General features: G+C 37.2%; 1 protein-coding gene across 1 annotated transcript; it reads left to right on the top strand.

Annotated features, from left to right (window-relative positions):
* Positions 1-2,855: 2,855 nt before the first annotated feature.
* On the top strand, positions 2,856-15,031 carry LOC103706069 (la-related protein 6B-like). The gene is made up of 10 exons (XM_008790043.4): positions 2,856-3,527; positions 6,462-6,543; positions 9,436-9,530; positions 9,786-9,857; positions 9,941-10,020; positions 10,109-10,217; positions 12,412-12,459; positions 12,556-12,624; positions 13,947-14,093; positions 14,325-15,031. The coding sequence occupies exons 1-10, from the start codon at positions 3,000-3,002 to the stop codon at positions 14,592-14,594; spliced, it is 1,500 nt and encodes a 499-aa protein (XP_008788265.4). The 5' UTR covers positions 2,856-2,999; the 3' UTR covers positions 14,595-15,031.
* The last annotated feature ends 808 nt before the right edge of the window (positions 15,032-15,839 follow it).

The following is a 15,839-nucleotide window of genomic DNA, read 5'->3' as shown; positions in this document are numbered from 1 at the left end:
GTTGCTAAATTATATTGTTAAATTTTGGGATTAATTGGTTACTTTATACATTATCAGAGCTCAAAAGGTGAATATCATTTTATGAGTTTAAATATAGAACCTCTCTGCAACGCATTTTCTGAATAGCGGATGCTCACAAACAAACTTAGTTCTTTGACCAAAAAGTATAATATCGCATGATCTATTATACATCGATGCTTAGCAACAATGATTCTTTTTACATTGAATACTCGTCCAATATATGTGATAGTTAAAATTGCTTATAATTGTAGAGAGCGAATAACATTTTCATTCTGTACAATAAAGTACACTTAGCTTGATATCTTTTTCTTTAAAAATAAGTTGTTATATGAATGCAAGGGATTATGGATTTTTTTTTTAAAAAAAATGGCCATGCAGGTCTTGAACCTACAACCTTCACATTATCATCATGACACTCTAACCAACCAATCTAATAAGCTAGCTAAGGAAATCCTTCTTAGTCCTAGTTGTAAAAGTAATACTCAAGCATTTTTGCTAGTTACCCTATAAATAATAGTGGTGTTTGTATATGCCTGTTCATGGCTAAGATGAGCATTATTGAAAATATAGCATATAAGCACACATATAAATACTATATTTTGCATTTATGCTACTAATTCAAACTTCCACAAAAAATTCTCTTTTTTGATCTAACACGATTTCATGAGTTAGGGGCTTAGTCTCTTTCTTGAACTTCTTTTTTTCTTTGATAACTATATCTTTAAAACTTGCCTAGAGAACTTAACCAAAAAAAATGAAGTCTCACCTAAAAAAAACGTCCCAAAGGATGCCTAGATTGTAAGTGCAAACAACATAGACAGTCACTATTTTTGAGCCTAAGAGCATCGTGTATGAATGCACATGCCCCTAAAAGTGCACATCAAAACTTCTATGGACCTTTGCAAAATTACAACATGATGGCAACTTGCAATGCTGAGAAGAATATAAGCTTTGCTGAATATATTCCAATGTCTTGTGAAAAGTATAAAAGTACAAGCACTAGTTAGGAAATAGATTGAGATGACTCTAAAAATTATTCACCTCTTTCTAATAATCAACTTAAAGTAAAAATTTCTGTAAAAAGTCATCAAGGAGATAGTTTTGATATGAGTTAGTTTGATATGGGCCATTCTGCTTACCTAATACAAGAGTGAGCATGCAAGAGATTATGCCAAGCCCACATCAGAGAATAGTTGCGAAAAATTGAATTCCTTTGAATTCTTTCTATTGTAATCTAACATATCAAAACTATAAATTCTGTACTGGATGCTAATATTAAAAAGAAGAATAGAATGGAGGTTTTCTCTTTTCTCAAACTGAAGAGAGAACTTGAATTCACAAACTTTATTTTTTTTTCTTTGTATTAAATGGTAAAGCAAAAAGAAAAGTAATAACTAACAGGTAAGTGAAACAAACTAATGAAATTGATTTCATAAGGATATAAATACAAGCTTTGAAGCGTAAAAAAAGAGAGTCTTGATAAGAGAAGAGATAAATCATCTCAGTTTCTCCAAGCATGACCAATTCTATCACTCGAATTCCATATAAAAGGAGTAAATCGGCTTTTTTGCTTGTCTATGAGACTTGAGCTACTTTATTGATGATAGAAAGACGTCCATGACCAACTTCATACTTTATTTGAACTTTATGTGTAGGAAGGTTGATCCTCCTTTACTCTACTCAACCTCTACATGCAAACATGTTGAACCTACAATCCGTGAATTCTTCGATATTCATGCGAAAGTAGGTTGAACCTTCGCTCTAGGTTGCTGAATTCCCATATGAAAGTTTTGAACATCCGTTTCTCGGGCAACAATGGTACTACATTTGTTGATCGTTGGAAGATCACTTATCACCAAGAAAGATTTTGGGTCCTAAAATCCTAAGAAGAGATCATCAGACCAACCACTCTATAGAATTGTAAAATAGAATGTGACCGGTGCCTAGCAATACAAAATGTGTCAAAGGAGAATCATACCGATCTTTATTTCTTCTTTTATCATACAGATTGGACATTATTTCTAGTAATGACTTCTTTCAGGAGATATTATTTGGGACAGTTTGTTTTGGTAACTTCTTCTCTAGGGGTTGCTAGTGGTTTATCTGATAAATAACTCCATTTCAAGAAGTTGTTTTTGCAAATAACTATCTTACATTTTGATAGCTTCCTTTGTGAAGTTTATTTCAATGGCAAACTACTCATACATGGCCTCATGTCATGACCAAATATTAGCCTTCTAAGCATCCCAGCAGAAATAATTAACCAAATCTCATAATCAGTCTAATATTTTTGACCCTCTAAAATAGTTAGTACGGATTATTTTTCGAATATGAATATAAACATATTTTAAGTCTGTAATTGCTAGATTTTCTGAACCAAAAAAAAAAAAAGTTTTGCCAGCCCGAGGCCAAACCCTTCCCAAAACCAATCAACTGGACGGTAGACCTTGCATCATGGCATGATCCAACGGTCCTTGTTCTTCTAAGCGCTCCGGCGTGTCAAATCAAGTTCTAGCGGTTGAGCAGTTCCCGATGGACTCGATAACAAGTGCTCCTCGGATCAGCTATCAACACAGAACACAAACCAAACTTCTCTGCCTTTGATGTCGACACGTATACAGTACACAAAGTTCTGTTCTTGCTGCAATTGTGGGACCCGCCTCTCACTTCGAACTTGATGCGTTAGTTAAAAGGATTTTTATTTCTCCGCTTGTAGGTTGCCACCGGAGAATATTTTACAACTGCGAACCAATAAAAGATTCCAATTCAGTGGCATATCGTAAATAAACGGCACTAACGGCTTCTTTTCCCAAACCAGTTTATTTCGGAGTCTCTCCGACTCCGAGAGTTCGAGTGCCGGCGTCGTCTCGAGTCGGCCTATAAATACTTCGCTCCAAATCCTCCCTAAATTCCGCGCGTCGCCCCGGCTATTCTTCGCCCCAAGGGGCTCTCTAACGACCCTCTCGAGAACCCTAGAAATGGAGCAAGAAACCCTAGAAATCCCCGAGGATGGGATCGCCTCCACCGCCGCGGGCTCTCTAACGACCTTCTCGAAAACTGTAGAAATGGCGCAAGAAACCCTAGAAAACCCCGAGGATCGGATCGCCTCCGCCGCCGACCGGACGGCGCAGGAGCCCGCCGGCCCCTCGCTCTCCCGCACCGCCTCCTCCAGCCGCGGCCTTAACGCCGACGCCCCCGAGTTTGTCCCCCGGGCGCCGCCGCCGGGGCAGCACCCGCGGGTGGTGAAGATCCGCCACGCCCCCCCGCCGCCCCCGGTGATCCACGCCTTCCACCCGCCGCCACCTCCGCCCCCGGATATGAGCCCGCCGTTCATCTCTCCGGTCCCGAGCCTTGGACCGTTCGAGTACTTCGGGGGCGGCGGCGCCGTCGCGGGCGGAGGATTTGGGGAGCATGAGGCGGTTCAGACGGCGGTTGATGTGGATCATGTTCCTCCGCCGGGGAGGGAGGGGCTCCCTGAAGAGGTTGTCCAGAAGATCACGAAGCAGGTCGGTGCTTTCTTGATTTTTTATGCTTAGTTTTTTTTTTTTTTTGCGGGTGATTTTGGTTTTGATATGACGTTTACCTAATTCTTGCTGTCTAGTGACGAAGTAATTGGGGAGAATATTGACCAATTTGTTTTGTTTTAGGAATTTTTTGCAGCCAGTAATATTTTCACGTATTAAGAGTTTGAGATGCTCTTAGGAAGAGGTTATTCATTGGCGCATAATAGATTTTTTTGTATTTATGTGTGTGAATAATAGCATGCAATTTTTCACTTCTAATGCCTCTATCATTGTATTTTGGTATCAAGAAAGTTATTTGATGCCATGGGGTGTTCTGTTCGCTTTACTAAATTTCTATGTATTCTAGACGATACCCACTAAATGGATGATTTTGACATTGCTATTGAAGGCGTCATGCTTGTATATGAGGGAAACAGGCTGCTGAGGTTTCTAATTGCTTTTGTTGCTCTTCTTGACTAGTTTTTTCAGTGCAATACTTCTGTTGATGACTTAATCTATGAGCCTTCCTAACAAAGTATCCCCAGTCTACTTTATTGTATACTTTGCTATGCTGTACATTGAATAGTAAAAAGTTAGTTGAACCCGTCAATTTCAGAATGTTTGGACCAAGGCATTCTATTTTGTTGAATTTTTATTTAGAAAATCCTTTTCTATAGTTATTCAATGATATGATATTTAATTTAGAACTGAAGTGTTTCTTTGCATCTGATATTCCTTCATAAGATCAAATTCACAACCTTAGGGCAATTCCTCAAGTGCTAGAAATTGAGGAAAAAGTGTAAAGAAGGGAAGAGAGAAACAACAGAAATTCCTTTAATGTCCTGAATACAGTGGTCAGAGTCATGCAGGGCACATCATGTGAGAATAAAGAACACAAATACGTAAAACAGACTGATGGTTGGGCAGCTAGATAACAGATCCTTGAAGGAGCAAGCCGCTCCCTCCATAGATCTTCTTTTCTGCTGCTCCCTCCATAGATCTTCTTTTCTTTCTTTTTGTCTTTTTATTCATTGTCCCCCTATCTTATATCTCCTTTCCTTTTTCCGTCTTCCTGTCTCCTTCCTTTCCACTTAATTTACATTTTTTTCTTTTTATCTTCCTCTTTTCCCTCCTCTTCTCTTTTTTTCTTTCTCTTGTTCCATTGTTAGAACCAACTTACCTTCCCCATCCAATTCAAAATGAAAGACCTAATACCCATATAAAAAGGAAAATCAAAATTTTTAGAAACTAAATTGTGTTATCCCATGATCATGTATCGAGTGGCCACATACATACTATTAGTTTGTATTTTTGGAATAATTTGCTAGTATATAGGGTTTCTTTCATGTTGACAGGAATAATGAAATTTTAGGAGAATGTTTTAATAAACTCATCATGGTCTCATTGGTAATGAAGAGAATATGATAGTGAGGATAAAAATAGAGTTCCTAAAAGTTCCAACTAGAGTGATTTTGGTCTAATTAGCTAAAAAAACCTGAAACAGACCTTTAGTTGGAGGGGCATATGTATTTTGTAGGCTACATCTTACTTTTTCCAAAAAATTCTTCTTCTTTTTTTTTAATCATTCTTTGCTTCTCTTTTATCTCCTTAATTTACTTCTTTTTCTTGCATGCTTCTTATCTTCTCGTTCCTTTCCCCTTTGTCTCCTTTTTTATCTCTCTATTCTCATATATTTAATTACTTTTCCTTGCCTTCTTTTTGTCTTTTCTTCATTCCTCCTCAAATGTTGCCTTGTGGAGCTCATGCCTTCCCCCCCTTGGCAGGCTCTTTCATCTCCTTACTTCTAGTTTGAAACTCATCTTAAGTTCCACATCATATATTAAACCTTCTTTATCATATATAACTTAAGATAATTCACTTAAGATTGAAGCATTCATGGAAGAAATGGTTATAAGTGAAAACAAAATGATTTGTTATGCAACTGTTGGAAAGTTACTTTATTAACTGTTGTAAATTTACTTTATTAGGTTGCATGCGTTTTGCTGCATATCATTATCTATTCTAATAGTCAGAAATGCATATTGATGATATAACTCCTAAAGGATTTTTTTATGGAACATTTACAAATGATCTTTGAGTAAACATTATATCCTATAACATGTATATATTTTTTATACATTTCAATGTATCTTGTTATTTATGTTTATTTGTTATGATTTGATTTGAACCATGGTTCTAAACATCGAAAATTGGTACCGCATTGGTCCTTGGTCAGCACAGGACATGCCGTACCGCATATTGATCAACACCTTATACCATCTGAAATGCTCTTGCTACAACGTATTCTGGCCTTCAATTGTGCATGAATGTGATAGTGTATTGATTTGAATGCACTGATTACCCGGTTGTAATGCATATGTGGTCCAATCTATTATAAAGATAAATTGAATAACTTTACTTGTGCATTAGCAACTAAAATATATTTAATTTACATTAAATCAATGAACCGATGAAGAATACTGAAGATTATGAAGGTCAAAAAATCCCTAGTATTGTGGAGTAACATGTATTGGTAGTATCATTCATTATGTTGCCTCATATACTCCATGTACTGCATCAGTCATGATATACACGACTTCCATAGAAACACATTGCGGGTTGCGGGTTGGCGGTTGATTGACCATATAGAGGGTAAATATATGCTCTGTGGGGGTTGTATGTGGATTTAATGTGGAGCCTTGCGCATGAATCTGATCATTGTATGCTCTAGGGCATGAACCTGAGATGCATAAACCATGACATTAACTTCAACATGATATCAAAACTATCTAAAAATTCTTTTGTAGGAAGTTTAAGTTTCTAAAGAGCATATAGCCATTTGTATCCCAAAGAAGAATTTTTTTTTTATCTTTTTTACTGCTTTTTGCCTCATTATAGATTCCATATTTACAAGAATAATGCATCTTTAAATGACAGGTGGAGTATTATTTCAGTGATGTAAATTTGGCAACTACGGAGCACTTAATGAGGTTTATCAGTAGGGATCCTGAAGGATTTGGTAATAATTTTTTTATTATTACATAGATTTTGAATATTCCAAACTAATGGATATGCTATTTTTGTTTTATTTTTGTATGCTCTTGTTTGTTTATATCTGTTGTATAAAGATTTGTTTCACTCTCAGACTTTTGCTTAGCTGACGCTCTCTGGCTAGTGGATGCGGGATCACTGGATGCATGGGATGGCTCCCTCATGCTTGGCAGTTTTTGAGAATATGAGGCAAAGGAAGAGATAAACGGGAAGCGTAGTCATGTCTTGCACGAGAAACATGTTTAGTGACATTAAATGTTAGTTAAGAGGGTTTTATGAATTTGAAGTCTCTGTCACTAATCATACATGTGCAGTGTTTTTGTATATTTTGCTGTATTTTAGTATGGAAAGAGAATATAATATGCATGAAGTAGGGTGCTAAACTGCTAATTGTTCACTGAATTGCTAAATAGCATTCCAGCATCGTGTCTTAGGATGCAGCAATTGTAAGCACAGGTCTATCCTCTAGGTTCGTGCCCTTTAGGTGATAATATGTAGCTTTTGCCTCTTTGGTATTCGTGCTTCAACTCTCATAGCAAGTAGTTCTCCCAATTAGACAATAGTTTCAATACCCCAAGTCCTCTTTCTGACTCCTCTCTTAATATGAGTGGACTGGGATCCAGAAGGGCGTTGGATGCATATAAGCATATTTTTTCATCTTGCATGAGAAACGTTTTTGGGTGATGTTCAGTAGGCTTATATAGTTCTGGAGTCTCTTTGACACTAAACATAGACTGGTAGTTTGTTCACATTTTTTAAATTAGAAAAAAAATATAATATGCATACAGATCAGGTGCAATTTATTGTTATCCATATTGCTAAATATACTTAGGATATTGTATCTTTGCATGCAGGAATTTTGAATGCAAATCTGTCGCCCAAGGGTCACATTCCTCGAGTAATGGTTTCTAGTTTACTCCAGGTTTTCCCACAGGAAGCAGTTTTCTTTGTATGAGAAAGCTTTGCTGTGTCAGTTGGTTCCTTTCATGGGACACCAATACCATCCTTTTGCCACCCTAGACAGTATAAAAAGGCAACAAGTTTACTATTCATCTCAATTCTTTACTTGTTTGGGATTGGTTTTCCCCAAAACCACTAGCCATAAAAAACTCGAGATCATCAAGGGATTTCCAGATTCCAAATTAGCTGATAAAGCTCGTAAAAGAGTTGACTACTGGTCACAGTTGTTCCATAAGACTTGTCAAGGTGAGCACCTTGGAGTATTATGATTATGAAGTGAAGCATCTCTGAAGTAAGTAAAAAAGTATAATGCAGATCTAAATTTTATTGCAGAAGTGCTCTTCTGCGCATTGTGAGAAACCTCTAAAGCATTATTACTCAGAAAATAATGATTAACTTAGCTGAAGAAGATTGGTAGAAAAGATTTCTGGTGCATGGAAATCAGTTTCCTTCATTGTATTTTAAGGGGTTGACATCTTTTTTTTCTTTTTAATTGTTTGCTTTTGAGATTTGTATATGTAATGCAAGGTGTTATGTACATGTGATTGTGTAAGAAGACCATTGACTCATAGGCTGGGTGTAAATTAACTGTAAAACGTAATCCATCTTTTAACCATTGTCTTCTATCAATTTTTTAGAAAAGTGTAACTACCCTAAATGGCTCAATAGTCTAACAATTACAGCACTTAGACTACTATAAATGAGTCCTTGATCTTATGTTCTGTCAAGATTTTTGCACTTCTCTTAGCATCTTAATGACAATCCATTGCATTGTGACTGCACTTAGTGATCCGTTACATTCAACAGTATGATCTATTCATGCTTATGGTAATCTTTTAAATAAGGTTTGTCACCATGTACCTTGTAAATACACCTTTACTAGGAGTTACGATACCAAGGGACAAATAATGTAGTATTATTGGAATAGACAATCCAGTTATATACCATCAAATGGATTAGGAGGTGCAGATCAGCTTTTATAGGTGGAAGAGGTGGAGTTTTTTTTCCCCTCTTTTTGGGTGGGGGGACTATTCAATACGTATACATCGAATTGTTGAGATGTGGAAGAAAGTTAATGAAATATTTCTATTGCACATTCACCTTTTAGAGTAGTTATATTCCAGTAGACTTTGTTGTAAATTAGTTTCTTATCTTTTGGTTGTTCAGCACAGTATGCGGCCATGCTCATTGAGATGTGGTGAAGAGAAAAAGAATAATACAACCCATCTACCTATGATTTACTTTGTATGATAGAGGAAGGAGAGTAGCAAAAAAGAGTTTTGTGGTATAAAAGATGAATTCCCTCCTTAGCTTGAAGAGTTGACGAGTTTTTGCAATCCTGAGTTGATGATTATGGGCTAAAAAATTAGGAAGAGGAAAGCAACATGTAATTGAAAATAGGGGTGAAACTTTATTAACCAAATTGCCACCTTATGTGCTTTTAACTTCTCTACTGGAAGGAGTTATTTATATGTCAGTCTAAGAAGATAATAAATCCTTGTGGGCCATTTATTTGTTGCGTGTATCTTAAATTGTACATGGTATTTAAGAACTGAGGAAGAGTTATTGATATCTGGTGTTAAATGTATTCCAAATGATTATTTTGTTGTAAGGTGATAAATAATGCATATTATAATGGTCAGAGCAATTAAGGGGGGGACACTCACCCCCTCTATTTTATCAAAAAAAATAATGTTCAGAGCAAATTAGACAAGCAAAACTATTCTGTCTTATTGTGTGGTTGTTATTGTTTCCATTTGTGCCTTCCAAATATATTTATGAATATCCTTTCATTCTGTAGTTTGGTGCACATGATCTAATACATAAAATCAACATCAGATTTAAATGTAGTAACCAAGTTGACATTGTTATAATTATTACACCCTTATTTTTGGTGCAGTTCCAATATCAGTAATTGCATCTTTTAAGAAGATCAAGGCCTTAGTCCATAACAATCCCTTGCTTGCTGCTGCTTTACAGACATCATCAAAACTTGTAAGTCTTTTCAGTGAGATGCTTAATTGGGTCTAATGCCTTCATTATAATCATATGCCTTCCCAGCAACTGCTTTCCATAGTCAGCTACCCTGTTGCATTTTGTTCCTCATTCGCATTCCCTTGTATGTAACTTTCATACAGAAAAATTCTGCAGCAGTTTGCAAGTTGCTGGCACTAGTGTCACTAATATATTTATATGCTAATGCTTCTTGCACACTCTCTTCTGATCTTCCATACCTTTTGCATTTTATAGGTTGTTAGTAATGATGGAAAGAAAGTTAGACGCTTGCAACCCTTCACTGAGGGAGATGTTGAAGAATTGCAGGTTGTATTCAATCACTCATCACTGGTTCTTAATTATTTTTCATGTATTCTGTGTGACACCCTTTTTTTTTTGACTTTATATAGTCACGTATCGTTGTTGCTGAAAATCTACCTGAGGATCATTGCTACCAAAACCTTATGAAAGTTTTTTCAGCTGTCGGGAGGTTAGGATTTTTATGTGATATAGAAGTCATTTTTTTTCCAAATTATGAAAATTTCGGTCATTATATGTTGTCAACTTATGTACTGTAGTGTGAAAACAATTCGTACCTGCTATCCTCAGAATCCTATTGGCAACCTCAATGGAACAACTGCTGCAGCTAATAGATCATCAAAACTTGAAGTGCTTTTCTATAACAAGGTACATCTTCTATTTGTCAAATGCCTTTTTTTTTTCGCTTATACTAACCACTTAGTACTTTAAAAGGTTACATGTTCTTATGATGAATTGGAATCACCTGTTGACTTATCAGAGTAAAATCTGCTACATTGGTAGATTTTTATGACTAATGCTGTCTGTGGTTCCTGGCTAATTTTAACCAGCATATGTGAATAATTTTATTCGAATAATTCCTTGCTATTCAGATAAATCCATTCAATGCTTCCTCCCGAATAGCTTTAACCTGACTAAAACTGAATATAAAGGTGCTTTCAGTTTTCTGGAATCTCAAAAGTTCTTTCGTTATTGGGATTTTATTCAAGAGGATAAAAAATTGTTTGGCTGAGTAAATCTGAATAAAGTTGAAAAATGGTGATTTGTTCAGATTTATAGTTGAAAAGTTGTTATATTGTTCAGCTTTATTTAGGTTTATTCGGGAACCAAACATGGCCTAAGTTGTAATTTAATTAAATGAGATATCAGGAAACTCTATGATATTTTAAGAGTAGTGATACTCTTACATGCGGATCTATTAAATGACTTAAACAGACTGATGTGGCATTCTGAGATGGCATTGCAACATCAGCTATTTCTTTTTAAAAGAGATGGCAATATATCAAGTAGGTTTTTTGTAGCTCGTTGTTCTCTTCCCATTTTCCATGCCATACTGTTTGTCACATCTAACTACTTGAAGTCACAATTATTGTGGTCATTGATGGTTATCAAGTGATGGCAGTACCAGCTCTCTCACCTCACCCCGATCTCCTCCCCCTCTTGACCTTCTCTCCCCCTTCCCCTCTTACCAGAATACACCTACTCCCAGCACACGCTTCTTCTCTCTCCCTTCCACGGCGGTGCTTAATGATGGGAAGTCCTCAACGGCTCAACTCCATCTTCATGAATCCAACATCAAAGCTTTGTCCTCCATCTCCCTAATCCCTGACCTCTCCTTGAGTGGTCCAAACTAGACATGTTCATGGTCCAGGCCGGGCTTTGCCCAAAAATTAACACAATTTGCTGAGGTCCGAGCCGCCCGTCCTGTGGGCCTACTTTCCAGGTCCAATTCTGGCACTTATTTAGGCTTCGAGCTCAGGCCTTGGGCTTCCTTAACAATTTTTCCCAATTTCTGAAAAATGCTAAAAAATACTAAATACGAATAATTAAATGTTTCTAACAGCAATTTCAATGTTTAAAAACTACTCTAAGAATCTAGATCTTCTTGTATTAAATTACATATCAACAAAATCTTTAAGTTTAATCATAAAAATCTAGAGTTAAAAAAATTTGGGCCAGGCCAGGCTTTAATCCTCAAGCCCGAGTCCGGCCCATCAACTTAAAACCTTGATCCAAGCCCACCCAAAAGACTTTGGGCTTCACCAAGCTTTTTCCTCTAGGCATCTTCGAGTTCTTCTACTCCAACCACTTTGACCACATAGATATGCTCTGCCAGGGTAATCACTAAAATGTCATCAATCCCATCGAGCCTCGAGAGAGGAAGGCGTGGGGAGGTTTCTTGCTGGTGACAACGACGACATTGATGACTCTCAGTTGGAGAGAAGATAGAAGGAAAATGTGAGAACCAAGATCACATGAAGAGAGAAGTAGGGCAAGACGCAAGAGAGAGGGGATGGGATGCTTTCTGTTCCTTTCTTAAAGATGCTGAAGTGGCATAGTATTTTTTGTTGTTTAGCTATGTTATGATCTGTGTGTGCACGTACAAGTGAACATGGAGCATGCTTTAATTTTCAGTAGTCACACGTTTGGAAATTAGTGATGACTGAGTAAATTTGTCCACAATTGCAAATTGATTTGAAACTTTGAAGGATTTATGGCAAACTATTATCAATCCATCAAAAAAAATATCATGAATGAACTTAATTTGCAAACGAGCTTGTTCTTGTTTAGCATAAATAAAGAATGGCCTTTTTTATTTTTATTTGTAAATTACTTGCATAAATAGATATTGTAACCAAACCCCTCTCCGGATTCTTCCATTCTTCAGATGTCATATTCTTTTGTTGTTTTGGGTTTCAAAGTTTAGATCGATTCTGGATTAAAATAGGTCTGACTCAAAATCTTTATCTACATATGATCCTTGTATGATTTTACATGATTTTTTTCTCAATTTACTGGTTCATTCACATGTTGGTATATATATTTTTAATTTCACATGCAGCTGCATGCATTTGTGGAGTATGAAACTATTGAGGATGCTGAGAATGCAGTATGTTCTGAACTTCTATCGCAACTGTGTTTTCCATTTCATGTGCACACTTTGAACTTCTTTGGCTGAAGGCTCTATTTATTACTGGGCATACAGGTCACAGAGCTCAATGATGAGAGAAATTGGAGAACTGGGCTTAGAGTTCGTATACTATCTAAATGCATGGTACTTCCACATCATTCTTACAGCCTTTCGTCTTTCTAACACATTCATAATAGTCATTTTTGTCATTCAGTACCAAGAAATTTTTTGTTCCTTGCAATTACAGATGATGGCCTGGCTAAGGTTTGACGATATTCTGGACATCAGCCTATTTTAACTAGTATAATAATTCAAAGTTAATGGATGATAATTGCTGGACTGCATCCAGACTTTGTGAAGCATGTAAACCTCCTCTCAACCCCTTAAAAAAATTAAATTGTTAATTAATTAATAAACTTTGTATTAATGGACTATTGAGTCAAAACTATTTTCCTTCAAAAAATTTCAGGGGAAATATGTCCTGAATATTTTAAATTTTCTATGAATCATTGTCCAGCTTTTGATTTTTGTTTATTTTTATTTTGGACTGTCAGCTCGGCTTAGGCGGCTAGTGAGTTGTTTCATCTATTGCTACTTTTAGTTTTTGTGGATGATTTAAGTAGTAAAATTGCTGTATTTGTTGATCAGATGCTTTAGAAATACATGAGATGTTGGGTCGTAACTCATTCAGTCATTTTCTATTTAACTGTTTAAAAGTATTCTGTATATGGGTCTGCATGATATTTTATCAATGGGATGTTTGGATGTGATGCTAAATCTCTATGTTGGTGGTGGTGGTGGTGATTAGTTGAAATTGTTGTTGCAGGTGGTCGCTTAGGCAGTAAATGGGCCTTAGAATGCCTAGGCGACCTTTGCCTAGATCACCATAACGTAAGCACCTGCACCACCCAAGTTTTGAGGGCCTTTCTAAGCAGCTGGGTGACATCTAGGTGGTGATTTCTGAATAGGCGTTTGGCCATTGTTTTATGTGTTTTACATGTGTTTTTTTTTCCTCTATGCATGTATATGCATCTAGTTGTATGTTGTATGTGTATGCGTATGCATTCGCATGCACAGAGAGAGAGAGAGAGAGAGAGAGAGAGAGAGAGAGAGAGAGAGAATTTGTGCGTCTCAGTGTGTGTTAAACCCTTTGTTTATTTAATATATACAAGATCTATAAAAAGGAAGCAGATTACTGAGTGGATGATTGTCTTTTACATTAAGTAGTTGCCTTCTGGGTAATTGCTTTGTTGCCTTGTCAGTCACCTAGGCTATAGGGCTTGGTCTGCCAACGTGTATTGCCGGGCTTCTTGGGTTACAAGCGTCGCTCAAGTATCCTAGTATAGCATGTAGATGCATCCAAGATTCCCTATAGTTTGTAACTGAGTTTTCTCAATTCTTTCAAGTACATTGAATATGCTAATTAGGTAAATTGTAAGTCACTTTGTCTTCCCTTTTCAAAACAGACAAAACATGGGCCAGGTCAAGGCAGAAAAATAGGACATGAAGGTGATGCAAATGGAGATGAAGATGAAATTGCCACAACTAATCAGCCAACTGAGAAGCAAGTGGAGGATCCATCTCAGTCATTTGAGGATTTAATGGAGCATGTGGTAAGCCATATTCATACAATTTTTTGTCATTGTCTGAAGCTTATAGTGCAGCAACACTAGTCGGTCAAACCAATTTGGAAAGTTCACTCGAGTTTTCAATGCATGCTATGGTTGCTTTTTTTAGGGCATTCTTATTAATGAAATATATAATCTATTGATCCTTCATGCTGAAACTGAATTTGTCTCATCTAGCCCTGGAAGGAGTACTGAAATATGGTGCATCATGGACAGGGTGAGGAGAATTTCAATGACAAGGATGGCATGGCAAGGCGCAGCAAGGGGCGGGGACGTGGAGGAAAGGGGCGTGGACGGGGGCAGTACCACCATAATGACAACCGTAATGGGGGCCATGCTATTGGCACCCCACCTTCAAGCCACCTAATCCATGCTGTTCAGCAGCCGGCGGTTAGCAAGCAACCACCCGGACCTCGCATGCCAGATGGCACAAGGGGATTCACAATGGGACGAGGGAAGCCACTTAACCCCATCAATACAGATTGATGGCCTTCAACATTAGCTTGATGGCGCTGTACTTTGTTATGTTGATTGGGGTGATTTGGATAAGAGGGTCTGGAGCAGTGATTATCATCAGGTTTATCAATTGCTGTCGGCATGGTGAGCAAGTGTGATCTTGGACTTGATTTCAAAGGAGAATTTTTTTTTCTTTTTTTTTTCTTTTTTTTTTGATCCTTGCTCCTATTTGGGGGGAGTTTTTAGGTGTCCTCCAGGACTGATGTCAGTTTGTCCTTGTCACCTTGTTACATTGTTTTTCCTTCTGATGCTATTTGACAGTTTATCATGTGAAAATGGAAAGAAAGAAAATCTAGGAGAGGTTGAACTGGTAAATGTAGACTGATAAATGATGTCCTCTTGAATAATTGATATATTTGTATGTGAATCTATTATCTTAGCTATAGAAAATAAAGCTTGTCAATAAATAGTCTTGCTTTGTTTGCCTCTTTGAATTTTAATTTGTAATAATTTCATTTTGATTTTGATACAGACAATTATCATTAGCTATAATTGGCATCGCATAATGTTTGTGCTCCCTTATGGAGATGGAATTTGGCATCCCCGGAGAAATTGGAATTACTTTTCCCCAAAAAAAATTTGAAGCAAGCAAAATTCTCTGAACGTTGTCCATCTGATAATCTTGACCTTTCATCAAGTATTTGAAGCAAATCTACGGCTAGCTTCGTCAACACGTCGCGTTGGTAATGGGATTGGACAGATAGCCCAAAAGGTGCAGTTGCATTATTTAGGGCATGTTTGGGGCCTTGCTATTATCTCCAACAGGATCCACGAGAGACGGGAAGTGCCGGGAAAGGAAGGGACCGAGCAGGAGAGACGCAGGGCCCGATCCCAACCATGGTAGAGTTTTTTTTTCTTAATTCCTGAAGGGAAGGGAACATCCCCAATGATCCCCCCCGCACACACCCTCTCTCTGGCTTCTGCTCCCCCACCACCCCCAAAAAAATACAGATAACAGAGTACTGAAGTCATTATCGATATCTGCAGAAAGTTATTACCGATACGAGGAGTTACTTCGCATATAGTCATTAGCATGGACTTTAGTAGAGTGCTCTAATTCTTGATTTGCGCACTTTTTGATGGTGGATTTTGTGAAACATTTTTGGAGTGGACACGGAACTTTAGTTCAACTTTTTATGCATATTGTTGTTAGAGCAGAAAAAAAGAATGCGTTCCCATATAAGGTATTATCCGCTTTGGGGGCTGATCATCATC

The sequence above is a fragment of the Phoenix dactylifera genome, chromosome 1, assembly GCF_009389715.1.
Source record: "Phoenix dactylifera cultivar Barhee BC4 chromosome 1, palm_55x_up_171113_PBpolish2nd_filt_p, whole genome shotgun sequence".
NCBI lineage: Eukaryota > Viridiplantae > Streptophyta > Magnoliopsida > Arecales > Arecaceae > Phoenix > Phoenix dactylifera.
This window is presented reverse-complemented; position numbering and strand designations above follow the sequence as displayed.

Bases quoted from the DNA above. Each gene is read 5' to 3' on its own strand.
- LOC103706069 (XM_008790043.4), top strand. From the start codon at position 3,000: ATGGAGCAAGAAACCCTAGAAATCCCCGAGGATGGGATCGCCTCCACC. The intron at 9,858-9,940 runs GTTGTATTCAAT...GACTTTATATAG, and splicing joins GAGATGTTGAAGAATTGCAG to TCACGTATCGTTGTTGCTGA. The intron at 10,021-10,108 runs GTTAGGATTTTT...TATGTACTGTAG, and splicing joins GTTTTTTCAGCTGTCGGGAG to TGTGAAAACAATTCGTACCT.